General features: G+C 42.0%; 1 protein-coding gene across 1 annotated transcript in view; it reads right to left on the reverse strand.

Annotated features, from left to right (window-relative positions):
* The window catches only part of CDH23 (cadherin related 23), a 383781-nt gene that overhangs the window by 290759 nt on the left and 80864 nt on the right, over nucleotides 1–12158 (reverse strand). The window contains exons 4-6 of the mRNA XM_081861783.1: nucleotides 9810–9952; nucleotides 6443–6490; nucleotides 4882–4974 (exon numbers count right to left, since the gene is read on the reverse strand). Coding sequence (XP_081717909.1) covers nucleotides 4882–4974; nucleotides 6443–6490; nucleotides 9810–9952 — 284 coding nt within the window. The remainder of the gene's footprint in view (nucleotides 1–4881; nucleotides 4975–6442; nucleotides 6491–9809; nucleotides 9953–12158) is intronic.

Raw genomic sequence — 12158 nt, forward strand, 5'->3', positions numbered from 1 at the left:
CCCCTCAAAGGAAGCTATGTTATGACACATAATCCTTCCACAGAGATAGGAGGGGAAATGGCTTCAGATTTTGTATCTACTGGTTTCTGTATTTTTACTGTTGCTACGATAATTGCTTTTGTTTCTGATGTTTTTGAACTGTTTTATATTTGTTTCATGGTTCTTTTTCACAGACTATCTTGAAAATCTAGATTAATAAAATTATGCAAAAACAAACAAACAAGCAGGTCGGGAGCACCACTGCTGCTTTCTGGAACAGCAAAAAGCTTAAAAATAAAAGCAGGGAGGAAAGGTGAAGGTGTCTATTCTGCCTGGCATTTGAAAGGGAAGCCCGTGTACCCAAATATTTGTCCAACTTTCACCGCATCACTCTGCACCCTCAAGCACCTCCTCGAATTCATGACCATAAAACAGGACCTCAAAGGCTTGATGGCACTTTTGGTTCCCATTCTATGTTGAAACGTAGTCTGACGTTATGTCTGAATAGCTCCATAGTTTGAACAGCGTAATGTTTTAAGCCTGGTGATGAAATGCAGGTGAAGCATTACGTTGGCATTTTGCTCTAGACAACTGCCACCATGAATATGGGGTTTACAATGGGGAAGGGGGGATATGGTGGTCCCATTCCAAATATCCCCTCATCTACTCAGTATTAAGCAAGGAGCTTATTATGATCTGAGTGTCAGCAAACTACTGTTCTCTCAGCCTCTGTTATCCACCCTCATCCCAGTTTGTCCAAGAAAGGGATACTAGTGTACAGGAACTTACTAACTTGCATTCATTATCCACATGTGAGATATTTGAAACTACACTGTGATATGCAGGATCTGGGGTTGGCATTGTTGATCGTCTTGCTGGGGTCCACACCCAAGCAGAGGGACCACTAGCAACCTCTGAGCATCCCTAAACCTGCTGTTTCTTCCCCTGGTGTCTCTGCCTATTCACCTGCCCAACCCTGAGCAAGTGAGCAGTGGCAAGAGCGGCTTGCTCTCTCCCTCTGCACAGGTGTGCGAACTGGGCACAAGGAGATAGGTACAAGCAAATGGGCAATGGTGGCAGCAGTGAGGAGATGTACCCACTCAGCATGGAGAAGGTGGGCGCCTTTCCCAAGGGCCCCCTCCTTAAAGCTTCAAGATGTCAAGTTCTGCCCTATTTTCTACACAAATTTCCCCTAGTTGCATAATTTAAAGGATGCTAGCATTGCAAAGTTAGCAGGCAAAGAGGAAAGGTCATACCTAAATAGAAACAAATTACTTGGCAGGAAGTCATTTTAGACCTAGATAAATGTTTTTTAGAAGGACAGATCTGTACTTCAGATAATTTTGGTGCCCCCCCCCACTTTCAAGATCCCCAAATTCTGAGCTCATACAAAAATACAGCATTTTTAAAAACTGAGGTTTGGCAAGAAAACCTGTTTTGAATCAGTGAATGAGGGTTACACGCCTTTCTCTGTGTCCAAACCACAGACTTCAAAAGCAAGGCTGCTGTAAAACCTAGCTGTTAGGAGAAGATGTGTGCTGCTTCTGACTCAAAGGCAGTCTAAAAGGAACGATTCAGATAATTTATGTCATTCTAAAACAGATGAACCTAGCTTCCTGACCAATTTTAGCACATACAGACTAATGAAGGATCCTTACACATCTGGCAAAGGTAGGGCAAAGGATCAAAGTCTAATCTCAGCAGGATACCAAGTAGCGAGCTTATTAATGAACCATTGATAATGCAATAATTTGTACTTCTAAATTACCTCAGCGCTCCCTCTCTCGCTCAACAGATACATACGCTTAGCCCACCAGAAACGGATTCTGCCCAAATCACACTGCAAGATGGTTTACAACCCAGAAAAACTAAACTAGGGAGATCTAGCGAGAAAGTGGAAAGTATCCCTATCTGATTAATGGGCTTAGAATTCAGGGAAAGAAAATAATTAAAATGGTTTTTATATACAGTATATATTAAAAAGTTGATGCAAGGCCATACCAGACTTGATCTATAACCAGACCTCTTCTCTTTAGTTCAAAGTGGTAAATTGCAGTCAAGCGAAGCAATTTATCTTGGGGCTACAGCACATGCCAAATTTTCTCCTGTGGGGCACTTAGCAGATGGGGTGCATGGAGGCAGTTTAGTTCACAAAAGCAGCAGGAGGAGCATTAAAACCTGCCTCTCGAGGTGTTCCAGCCATAATCTAAGTGCCCCGTGATTGTATTTGCGAGCCCGGCATGAGGCGGTTGCGGCGCCGCCCTTCTGCGTCCCTCCGCATCCCCTCCTCTTCCTCCTCCCTCAGGCCGTCTCCTCAGCCACTGCCTCCGGCTTCCCTGGCAGTGCGGCGGAAGTCTCGCAAGAGAGGGGCTGCCTGCCCACCCGTCGCCACCCGTCTCTTAACGATGTGCCCCTGAGGGGGGAAAGGGAGAGACGGAGACGCGGCAGCTCATGCGCGTGCTCTCTCTCGTGGCGGAGGATCCCGAGCCGCTGCTTCCCTCCCTCCCCAGCGAGGCGAGCATGAAACCCGGGAAATTTAAGGGACATCATCAATAAGGGACAGCAGCGGGACACGGCACTGGGATAAAGGAGTTTCCCGCCAAATAAGGGACGGTTGACAGCTATGACAGCAGAAAGTTAGTGCTGGATAATCTTTTGTAAGTCTTGAAGAATTTCTTAAAGATAAGCTGAGATAAAGTACTCTAACCTTTGTAATTCTTCTATTACAAATATTTGATTGCATCATTGACTTTTTGAACTGCCTGGAGAGAATCAGTGTGACAAGCAACAGTTTCAAATTGAATCTATTCATTTGGGCATTTTGCAAAAATTGCTCAATTAAGTTTGGTTGGGTTCAAGAATACTGTTTCTTTTAATCTAGTTTACCCAGTGGTCGACAGAAAAAAACACCTCATTTAAATTTAGTGTAGTTTCAGAAATCACAGAGAAGGGTGGCTGGGGAAGGAAAGAGGATACACAAGTAACTTGCAATTTGCTGTCAATGTTTGGTAAGAGTTCTCATCTCTCTGCCACTTCATGCATTACATAATGATTTGATCTTTGCCCACCCCCACCACCTGTCCAAATGTTTCCATGAAATATCCAAAGCTTCCTGAAGGGACAAACTCAGGCGAGGAAGCTCGGTACACAGAAAACAGTAACAAAAACAAGAGTACTATGGTGATGAGTGAACGTAATCCATTAGAAATGGTGATTAACTTGTAAACTGATGAATCTCATAGTAACATGAAATAGCTTAGAAAGTTTTCAATTATTTCAAGTTCTCATAAGTATATTTAATTTTCCTTTTTTGTGGATAAAAAATGCATCTTGGGGAAGTAATCCATGTCACAATGTCATGTTTCAACACCTACATCTAAACTTTTACATACCAAATAAAAAGCTTTTTCAGTTTGATACTCAAAGAGAAATTAGCCAAGCCATCTGGTTGGATCAAAAATGAACACCAAGACACAAGTGAAAAAGATACGTTGAATGAAGGTGGATACTAATTGGTATGACTGTTTATTCAAATGTGATTGGTTGCTGAAGAATTTCAAATCCAAACTTTTGAAGACTAACTAAAGGGAATGGCAAGCAGAATACTCAGAATGCCTCAAGCAAGGAAAGGGTTGCAGAAATCAACATCAGAGGACTGTGCAAAGATGCTTAATTGTGCAGAATATGCATGCACAGAAACGAGAAACTAAGGGCTCATCCACATGGGAGTTTAATATGTATTTGAAGCTAGAGGTATCTCAATATTTAGGGTGTTCCCCACATTATATACTTCCCGTTCAACTTGCAACCTGCACTTTTTCCACTGTAAACTAAGATTTTTCTGATCTAGGGAAAAATCTGAAAAGGGAAGTGAATACAATATAAAATTGCTTGCTACTTGACTGCAGATGCACTGAAGAACATTGTGTGGTCAGGTCCTGGTGATGTTCCTGTGGTACCATGTTTTTCTACACTCCCTAATAAACCTGCCTATGGCTATATTTTTTTACTTCCATTTCCTCTGGGAAATACCTCTATCCCAACTTTCTTTCTCAAAATGGGATGTTTCCCAGGTATATACTTATCCCCTGAATTAAGGGAGAACCATATAGAACTGGCTTGGTACATATTCAGGCATTTACAAAAGAATAGATTCAGCCTATTTGGCAGCAGCACTTTTTAGGACTGCAAAGGTAGCCTTGGACAACTGTCTCTCACACAGCAACATGTTCTAGGAGAACTCTGTGGGGAATACGTCTACTAGTTTTCATCTGCACCAACACAAACAGCAACCTGTCAGAAATCTTCTTCCAGCCAAGTGCCACATGACTGACACATACACCATCTTGCTTCCATCCTTTCAGAAACAGTGTTGAGACTAAGATCTGCCCCCTCTGAATTTCAAGCATGTTTTCCCTATACACTTTGGTTTGACGATTATTCCCACGTTTTATGGAATCATGTGAACTATAGTTATTGGGTTGGGGTAGGGGATATCTAGCACAAAAGTTTCAGAATACTCATCAAACTATATTTCCCAGAAGCAAGTTATCATTTCCTCTGTCTCTGCAGATGCTTATGTAACCAAAATACACATGAAGGGTGGTCTCCAGACCACGAGGTTTGCAGAACTGCTCAATGGCCATAAATACTTACTAACTATTGCGGCAGATGGCACTGAAAGGAACATGGCATAATGACAGAGAAGCAATACAAGGTTTTTATGTACAAATGGTCCCCACAACACTGAACATACTTTTCGCTACCCACGTGAAGAAAAGAAACCACCCTTACTTCAGAGCAACTGGAGAAACAACCCAATTCCAATCAACTGGAACAACTGTCCCCCCCCCCCTTAGGAATGGAAGCTCTTCCAAGCAAAAGAGAAAATAAAGTTCCTACCTCAGGGATACGGACACTATATGGCTGATTGTGAAACCTTGGTGCATTGTCGTTCACATCTCCCACTTGGATATTCACAGACCCCTTGATCACCTGCAAGCCAAATGATTATAACAGATTTTAGTTATTCATAATGGTGGCATTTTTCCCTATTGTCATATGATACGCAGAACTGTAAGGCGTTTCAGATATTGCTGTTATTAGCAAGTTAGAACCCATAAAGTAAACCCTATAGCCCTTCACTGCAGAGAAGGAGGATTTGGGTTTCAATGGGAAAATGGATGTTCGTTCTAAGCCCATATCTTCTTCAATTCAAGATCCTTTCAGTGGTCAATTTGAGATGGGCCATATTTTATGGCTGAAATAATTTTTGTGGAGAGGGCTATGATTTGAGCTCAGAGGGCAGGAACTCAGGATTGGGGTTGTGAATTTGGGGTGGGGAATTGGACAATCTATGCAACCTTCCACTATTTGTATCTCTCTTTGCTCCTGAGCTTGCTGCAAACATGTATCCCTTTTTGAAGGACGCAGTTTTGTTTCTACCCCATTTAATTTGAAGAATTCAAGTAAAACAACAACAGAATAACAAAAGTATCGTATACAATTAAATACAGTAAGATAAATGCATGATCAATGAGTCCAATCTAAATTATGAACAGCCAATAATGCTTTTAAAAACAAAAACAAAGATTAGACTAAGCACCGTGAAAACCCAAAATGCTTGCTTTGAAAGGTGTTCCTTATTTCATTAATTGAAAATATCCCTGATGGAAGGAAATACTTTATCCACTTTTCCTGTAGCTATGCTGTCAGAAAACAGCTCTCTCTTTAACAAGTGAATAGTCAAAATTGCGAGTCAGAACAGCAAGAATGAAGGAATATAAGTCTCACATCTGACTATTTACATATTACCAGAATGCTGAACATTTACAATTTTTTATAGCATAATGAGATGCTTCTGTTTCAACCATTTTTCTAGCTGCTTCTCTACAAGCATTGTGGGTGGGTTATTGTTTTGTTTTGTGCTTGTTTTTTATTATGTATTTTGTGTTTTTATTTTGTGTTTTTATGCTGTGAACAGCTCTGAGATCTTCGGATGAAGGGAAGTATACAAATGTAATAAATAAAATAAAAATAAGCCTTTTCAGAACTGGCCACAAAAATGGTCTCCCTGAGGTCTTCAAATCTGTCAGTTCTTCCTTCACACTTACACATTTGGGAAAAAACATTCCTGTGGAGAGAAAAAAAATGCACTCCTACGTAGCAAAAAATAAACAAACCCAAAAGTTTAGTCAGATACCGGTGTTATTCTGTTCTCTGAAGTTTACACACTTTTATGTAAAAATATGAGGGAACAGATGGGTATTTTTCCACACCATTTCATACATTGCCGTGTACTTCCCTTGCTACAAGCATACAGTGCTCCTATATCCCTAAGGAGGGCTCCTTCAGGAACAGGGAGGGACTGCGGCAGCTTTAATCTCCTCCCTACAGAGCACACTATCAAAATCAGCTCTATGCTTCTCTCCATTTTATATCATGGAACAAATGTCACACTTACCCCTTGGCTGTCGCTGACAGAAAATTCAACTGTGAATTCTGACTTAGTCTGGAACGAGAAGAAAAAGATGTAATTAGAGATGCCACAATGGTAGTCTGTTGATAGAAGGCTTTGGATTTGAGCCGAATATAATTACATGCTTTTGCGACCTGGAAGAAGTTGAAGAAACACCCCGGGAATAACTGTAAAAAAATCATCACAAAACTGCAATACTCATATATAGTCTTCCAAGAATATGGAGGGGGTTGGAGGGAGTGACCTAATGGCAGGCAAGTCTTGATGGAACTTGACTTGCACCCTTCACTGGTAGCAAAGCATTCTAATCCAAGGGTTGGACAGGGTATCAATGAAAACCAGAGAGTGCACAGAAGAGAGCGACTCAACTTTCTTAACTGCAGACTCCTCCCACCATCTTTTATATAACAGTTCATATTAGTACTAGTGTTTGCACTGAGAGCTGTGGAAAAAGAAATAGAACAGTATGCATGTTTCATCCAGGAATGTTCCAGCATGCAATAATAAGAATGAGAAGTATTATTATTATACCCCAACCACCTGGCTGGGTTTCCCTAGCCACTCTGGAAGAGAAAGAGACAGGACTAGCAGCATTTATCTTAACAGTCGTTCAAATTACATACAAATTTCCTGAGCTTGAATATTAATAGGAAAATATGGTAGCAAAATCAGTGTGCCCCATTTACTCAAAGTTGTATCAAAAGGATTACATGACCCAGGAAATTTGCTAGCATTTCTCCGATTTTACCCAGTGATTCAGTATACCTCAGTTTAACCAATGGCTGAATTCAGAGGTAATGACAAATGCTCGTTTGTAAGAACAAAATATGTGACCCTTAGGCTCATATTCCTCCTCCTCTTGCCCCTCCTTTGCTACAAGGGGAGCAAAGCTTCCACTTTGTGAACTCGTGGCTCATGCCCCACCTGCAGGCTTACTTGGGATCTGTTTGGTCATTGTGAGAAAATGTTGGACTTGATGGAGCTTTGGTCTGATTCAACAGGACTCTTCTTATGTTCACGTTTCATATGTGACAAACCATGGTTTACCACATTCTAACAAAACAGCAAACCACAGTTTCCCCCAAATAAGAAAAAGCTTCTAATTCCCTCCTGCTCACGCAAAGATGAGGGAGAAGTATATGAGCCTGCAGCTCATTCTTGTAACAACAGTCAGCGGCTTGACTCAACTTAGTCCTATAGAGTATGTAGGACTAATAGCTCATTTGAATGGAATTAATTTAATAAGAGTCTGGAATTGCTGTATGTGAACTACTAGATTTCTAACTCAGGCTTTGTGTCAGTTGGTAACTTGAATCAACACTGCCAAGACCTGCACCTCCCCTTTTTTTGCCACAATAACTGTTTATCTTTTTGGGGGGAGGGGTGTTAGGACTGTTTACCAAAACATGTGCTGTCCTCCCATGAACACTCGGCTAATGCGATCTGAGAAGGGCCTATATGGAATTTAGCTTCTGCCTCAAGGCAATGCCTGCAGCCAGCCTGTGAAAGCCAAATGCCAAGGATAAAGAAGACGTCATCCATTTGTCTCAGGGAAGAGACACTGTCATTCCTTCCATTGTTTCTCTCTCACACAAACATCTTTCTTTCCCCACCCCTCTGCACAGTGTAACAAAGAAGGGGTGAAAGTGGTGAAAGATACCTAAAGGGAGAATGTTGTGGAACATGAAAATGACAGGCAAGGATAGAGATTAGTCAAGCGGACAGAGTAAATTCAGGCAAAACTCTATCCTACAGCATACACCTTGCTTTTCTAGCTAGCACATTCCCCCCCCCCATTTATGTTGTATTGGGGATCCCGTTCATTTGCGCAATCTATTTTGCCCCTCTCAAATTATCCAACTATTTTCTATACACTGCATAATTCTCTCCCAGAAAAGGGTATGTGAAGTGTGTTAGACACTTGGAGTGCACTATTCCAATGTGGGAAGTTTTTATTTTTTCCTCCTAGCTATTTCTTAATATGCATGATTTGTTAATTCCACCTACCTGAACCCTTCATTGAAAAAAGGACTGCCATTTTCCCCTGAAGCTGCTTTTGAGTACATGGTGGGTAATTTTAAAATACTAAGAATGAGCAGCAATGGCATTCCTTCCTAGAAGTGGCTTGACTTCCTCTTTCAAATACTGCACAGAAATTATGTAGCTTCTGCTCTGTTGGCAACCATGAGGCATGGCGATTAAATAAGGAGAGAAACAGCAAAGAAGCAATTAAGTAATAATCCTCTAAGGACTGAGCAAATATTTAAAGCCAGGTTGCTCAAATATGCAGGTACTCCAGCTCAAATGACAGCATGCAGAACGGAGGCACCCTGAACATACACCCACCTCCATTATGTTCTCCCTGACCAATTCTCCCCTCCTTAACTCAGTATAAGACTGCCATATCTGTGCCTCTGATTCTCAGGGCTTTGCTGTGCTGGTTGTCTTTGCAACCTGAGGCCATGACCTCCAGAAATGGTTGTACGGAGCAGAAAAACAGCCAACAGCAGCAACATATAAGGCCTGGGATGTCAACACTTCCTAGTATTGCTACTTCAATACCATCAGGTCTTTTTTTTTTTCCAGCCAGAACGCATAGGAGCACAGTTCCAGCATCTCTCAGGCGGATGCCATTGCGGCCCGGCGATCCTGCCCACTTGCCAGGATCCAACAGGGAAGAGCTTCCTGCCTTGAAAATGGATCCACCCACTTGGCCAATTGCAAGTGGGCAAGGAGGCAGTTTGTGCATATCCAATTTCTGAATTTCCCTCCTTTCTCTTAGGTTCTTTCCTTAACTAATTCCTGCATCCTTCTCAGGAAGACTGGTGAGTTATAAATTTGAGGGGGAACCCCCCCAAACCCTAGAAATTAATAAATGGTAGGATTATAATACCATATAACACCGGTCCTAAAGCATCTACATGGGCTCCCAGTACGTTTCTGAGCACAATTCAAATTGTTGGTGCTGACCTTTAAAGCCCTAAACGACTTTGGCCCAGTATACTTGAAGGAGCATCTCCACCCCCATCATTCAGTCCAGACACCGAAATCCACCTCTGAGGGTCTTCTGGCAGTTCCCTCACTGAGAGAAGTGAGGTTACAGGGAAACAGTGAGGTTACAGGGAAACAGGCAGAAGGCCTTCTTGGTAGTGGAGCCCGCCCTGTGGAATGCCTTCCCATCAGATATCAAGGAAATAAAAAACTATCTGATGTTTAGAAGTCATCTGAAGGCATGTGTGTGTGTGTGTGTGTGTGTGTGTGTATCACATACATTCTCCCTTTACGTCACTGAATACAAACATGCTGCAGTCTTGATACACAGTAATATTTAGTGCTAAACAGCACTCGTTACCTCTCTATCTAATGGTTGCCTAAGCCACACAACTCCAGTCATGCTTTCCACAGCAAAGAATCGACTTGCTTCCTCTCCAACAACTCCAAACACAAGAGGGTCATTGTCTAGATCACGGGCAAGCAGCTGTGTCACCGATGAACCTACAAGGACACAAGAGAAACAAAAGCTGGTGAGAAAGGTGTGGTGAGAGAATCTGTAGTCAGAGAACCTGCTCAAGGTGGGCTGTGCCTGCCTCAGATTCTGTTCACGGGAATTTTGAGAGGGTACTAGCATTACTGAGCACCCCTTGATTCAAATTTTCACCCTATCCCTAGTAATTAACCATTTTCCAGTGTGCTGTTTTTGCACAGTCCTTCCTCCCCCCACTGCTTTTCCATCAGTGATCAACTTTATAACCACCCCCACCTGGAGTTTGCATTTTCCTTGAAAAAAATTGTGACCACACGACTTTTGGTAGTCTTCAGCCATCATCTCTGAGCTGGGGGAAGGCTGAATTTTACAAGGGTGCCATGAGACACCGTTTCTCAGCTTATTTCCACCCAACAAGAGCCTTAAGGCACCAATCAAGAGATTCCGGTACTGTTAAGCTCCCCTTCTGAAGCCCTGTGCAACAAAACCACCTGAGCAGGAGTCTTGTAAGCAGGTCTTGTAAGCAAAGCAATCTCTAGTGGGACAGCTTCACAAGCACCATTTCACAAATTCTGTCCTTATGTGTACATGTGAATGCAATCAACATGTGCTCGCAAATGTAGTATTTAGGCGCACTCATGAAAGCACAAAGATTTTCTACAAGTCTCTTTCAAATAGAAAATCCAGGTTTACTGCCAATGTAATATATGAAGCAGCCTTTAATCCTGCACTATAAAACAGATTTTTTTTCCTCTTCTACTGTACCTCGCTGTCATTCTTTTACCTCCAGTATCTATGAAAATAAGCTCTTGTCATCATAAATTTGCTAGACTTGAAAACGCCGCTGGGCATCTTTTTTCTTGCCCTTGGCTAATCATCTAGTTCGCCCCACCCCAGTAAAGCAATTGATGGATTTTGAAAACTCGCTATCCAGCTTCTAACATTGTTGTTTCCTACTCTATGAAAGATTTTTCAAGCAATTTGGGCTTTCTCCGTGGCAAACTCCTAAAATTTTTAAAAAACTGTTTCCTTTCGTGAAGTTAACCTTGCTCTGCTGAGTCGGCACTTTGTGAAGAAACTGCACTTTTTTGACAGAAAGGAATTGCTACACACGGGAAAGCTAAATTAGCTCAGAACTGAGGCAGACCCTCCAGCTGAGTCAATCTCAGGAAAGTTGAAAGGCATACATGCATCTTCTTGAGTAAAAAATATATATGGGCATGCAAGACTTTCGGCAACAGAACACAGAGATAGCATCGGCCTCAGACCAATACAAACCCCTCCTCCAATTCAGTAGCATTTGCACACTCCACTCACTGGGACCTGTATTTTCATAAAAATTGAAGTTTGTGGTGGAAATTATGTTCAGGCATCTTTTGGGAGGGGGCTGTATCACAACCAAGAATGCATATATGCATATGGTTTTCAGGACCACACTTAAAAACAAGGTAGTGCCAAAATATTGGAAAGCAGCATGAGGTTGCAAGAGTAGGATGCTACAAAAATGGGGGAAAGGTCTGGGATTCCACATTCATGGCATATTAGCTACACATTAAAATGACAGTTTTAGTGCTACATGAATGAGTCTGAAATTTGGGGACTCCCCTCTCACTTCTCCTTCCCTTAGTGTCACCATGAGGCAATGGGAAGCATTTGCTTCTGTTTTCAACTAACCTCAAATGAACACTATGCCCAAGCAGGGAGAAAAGTGTGAATGGTTTTAACTATGGTTTTCTAAAGAATCCAACTTCAAACTGTAGTTTTTGATCATGGTTTGTTCAGACAAACCATGGTTAAAACTAACTACAGTTCATCCCAGTTCTAGCATAATATAAAACGGCAGAAAACTGATGTTTCCAGTCCCCTCCTTGTGACCACAGAGGTGAAGGGAGGCATGGTGGAGAGGGGCAAGTTTGTGCACACTGTTTAAACTATGGCTTGGCACTGCTTCCAAACACAGTCAATGTGGACTGCCATCCAAATTTATCCCATTCCATCTTAACAACAGAACCTTTTAAATGTGTGTTCTTAAGTCTGCTGCACACTTCATGCCTAGACTGCACATATTAGGTTTTTCTCACACAGGTACTCTGAAAATGCGATACCCATGCTTGGATTTTTGGTGGACCTAGAGCACTCACATTGGGCAAGGTGGGTGGCTGCAGTTCCACTCTTTTACCAAGTATAGCTGTACCAAATATCAGAAGCAGCCCACTG

The sequence above is a fragment of the Podarcis erhardii genome (assembly GCF_964252035.2).
Source record: "Podarcis erhardii genome assembly, chromosome: 5".
Classification (NCBI taxonomy): domain Eukaryota; kingdom Metazoa; phylum Chordata; class Lepidosauria; order Squamata; family Lacertidae; genus Podarcis; species Podarcis erhardii.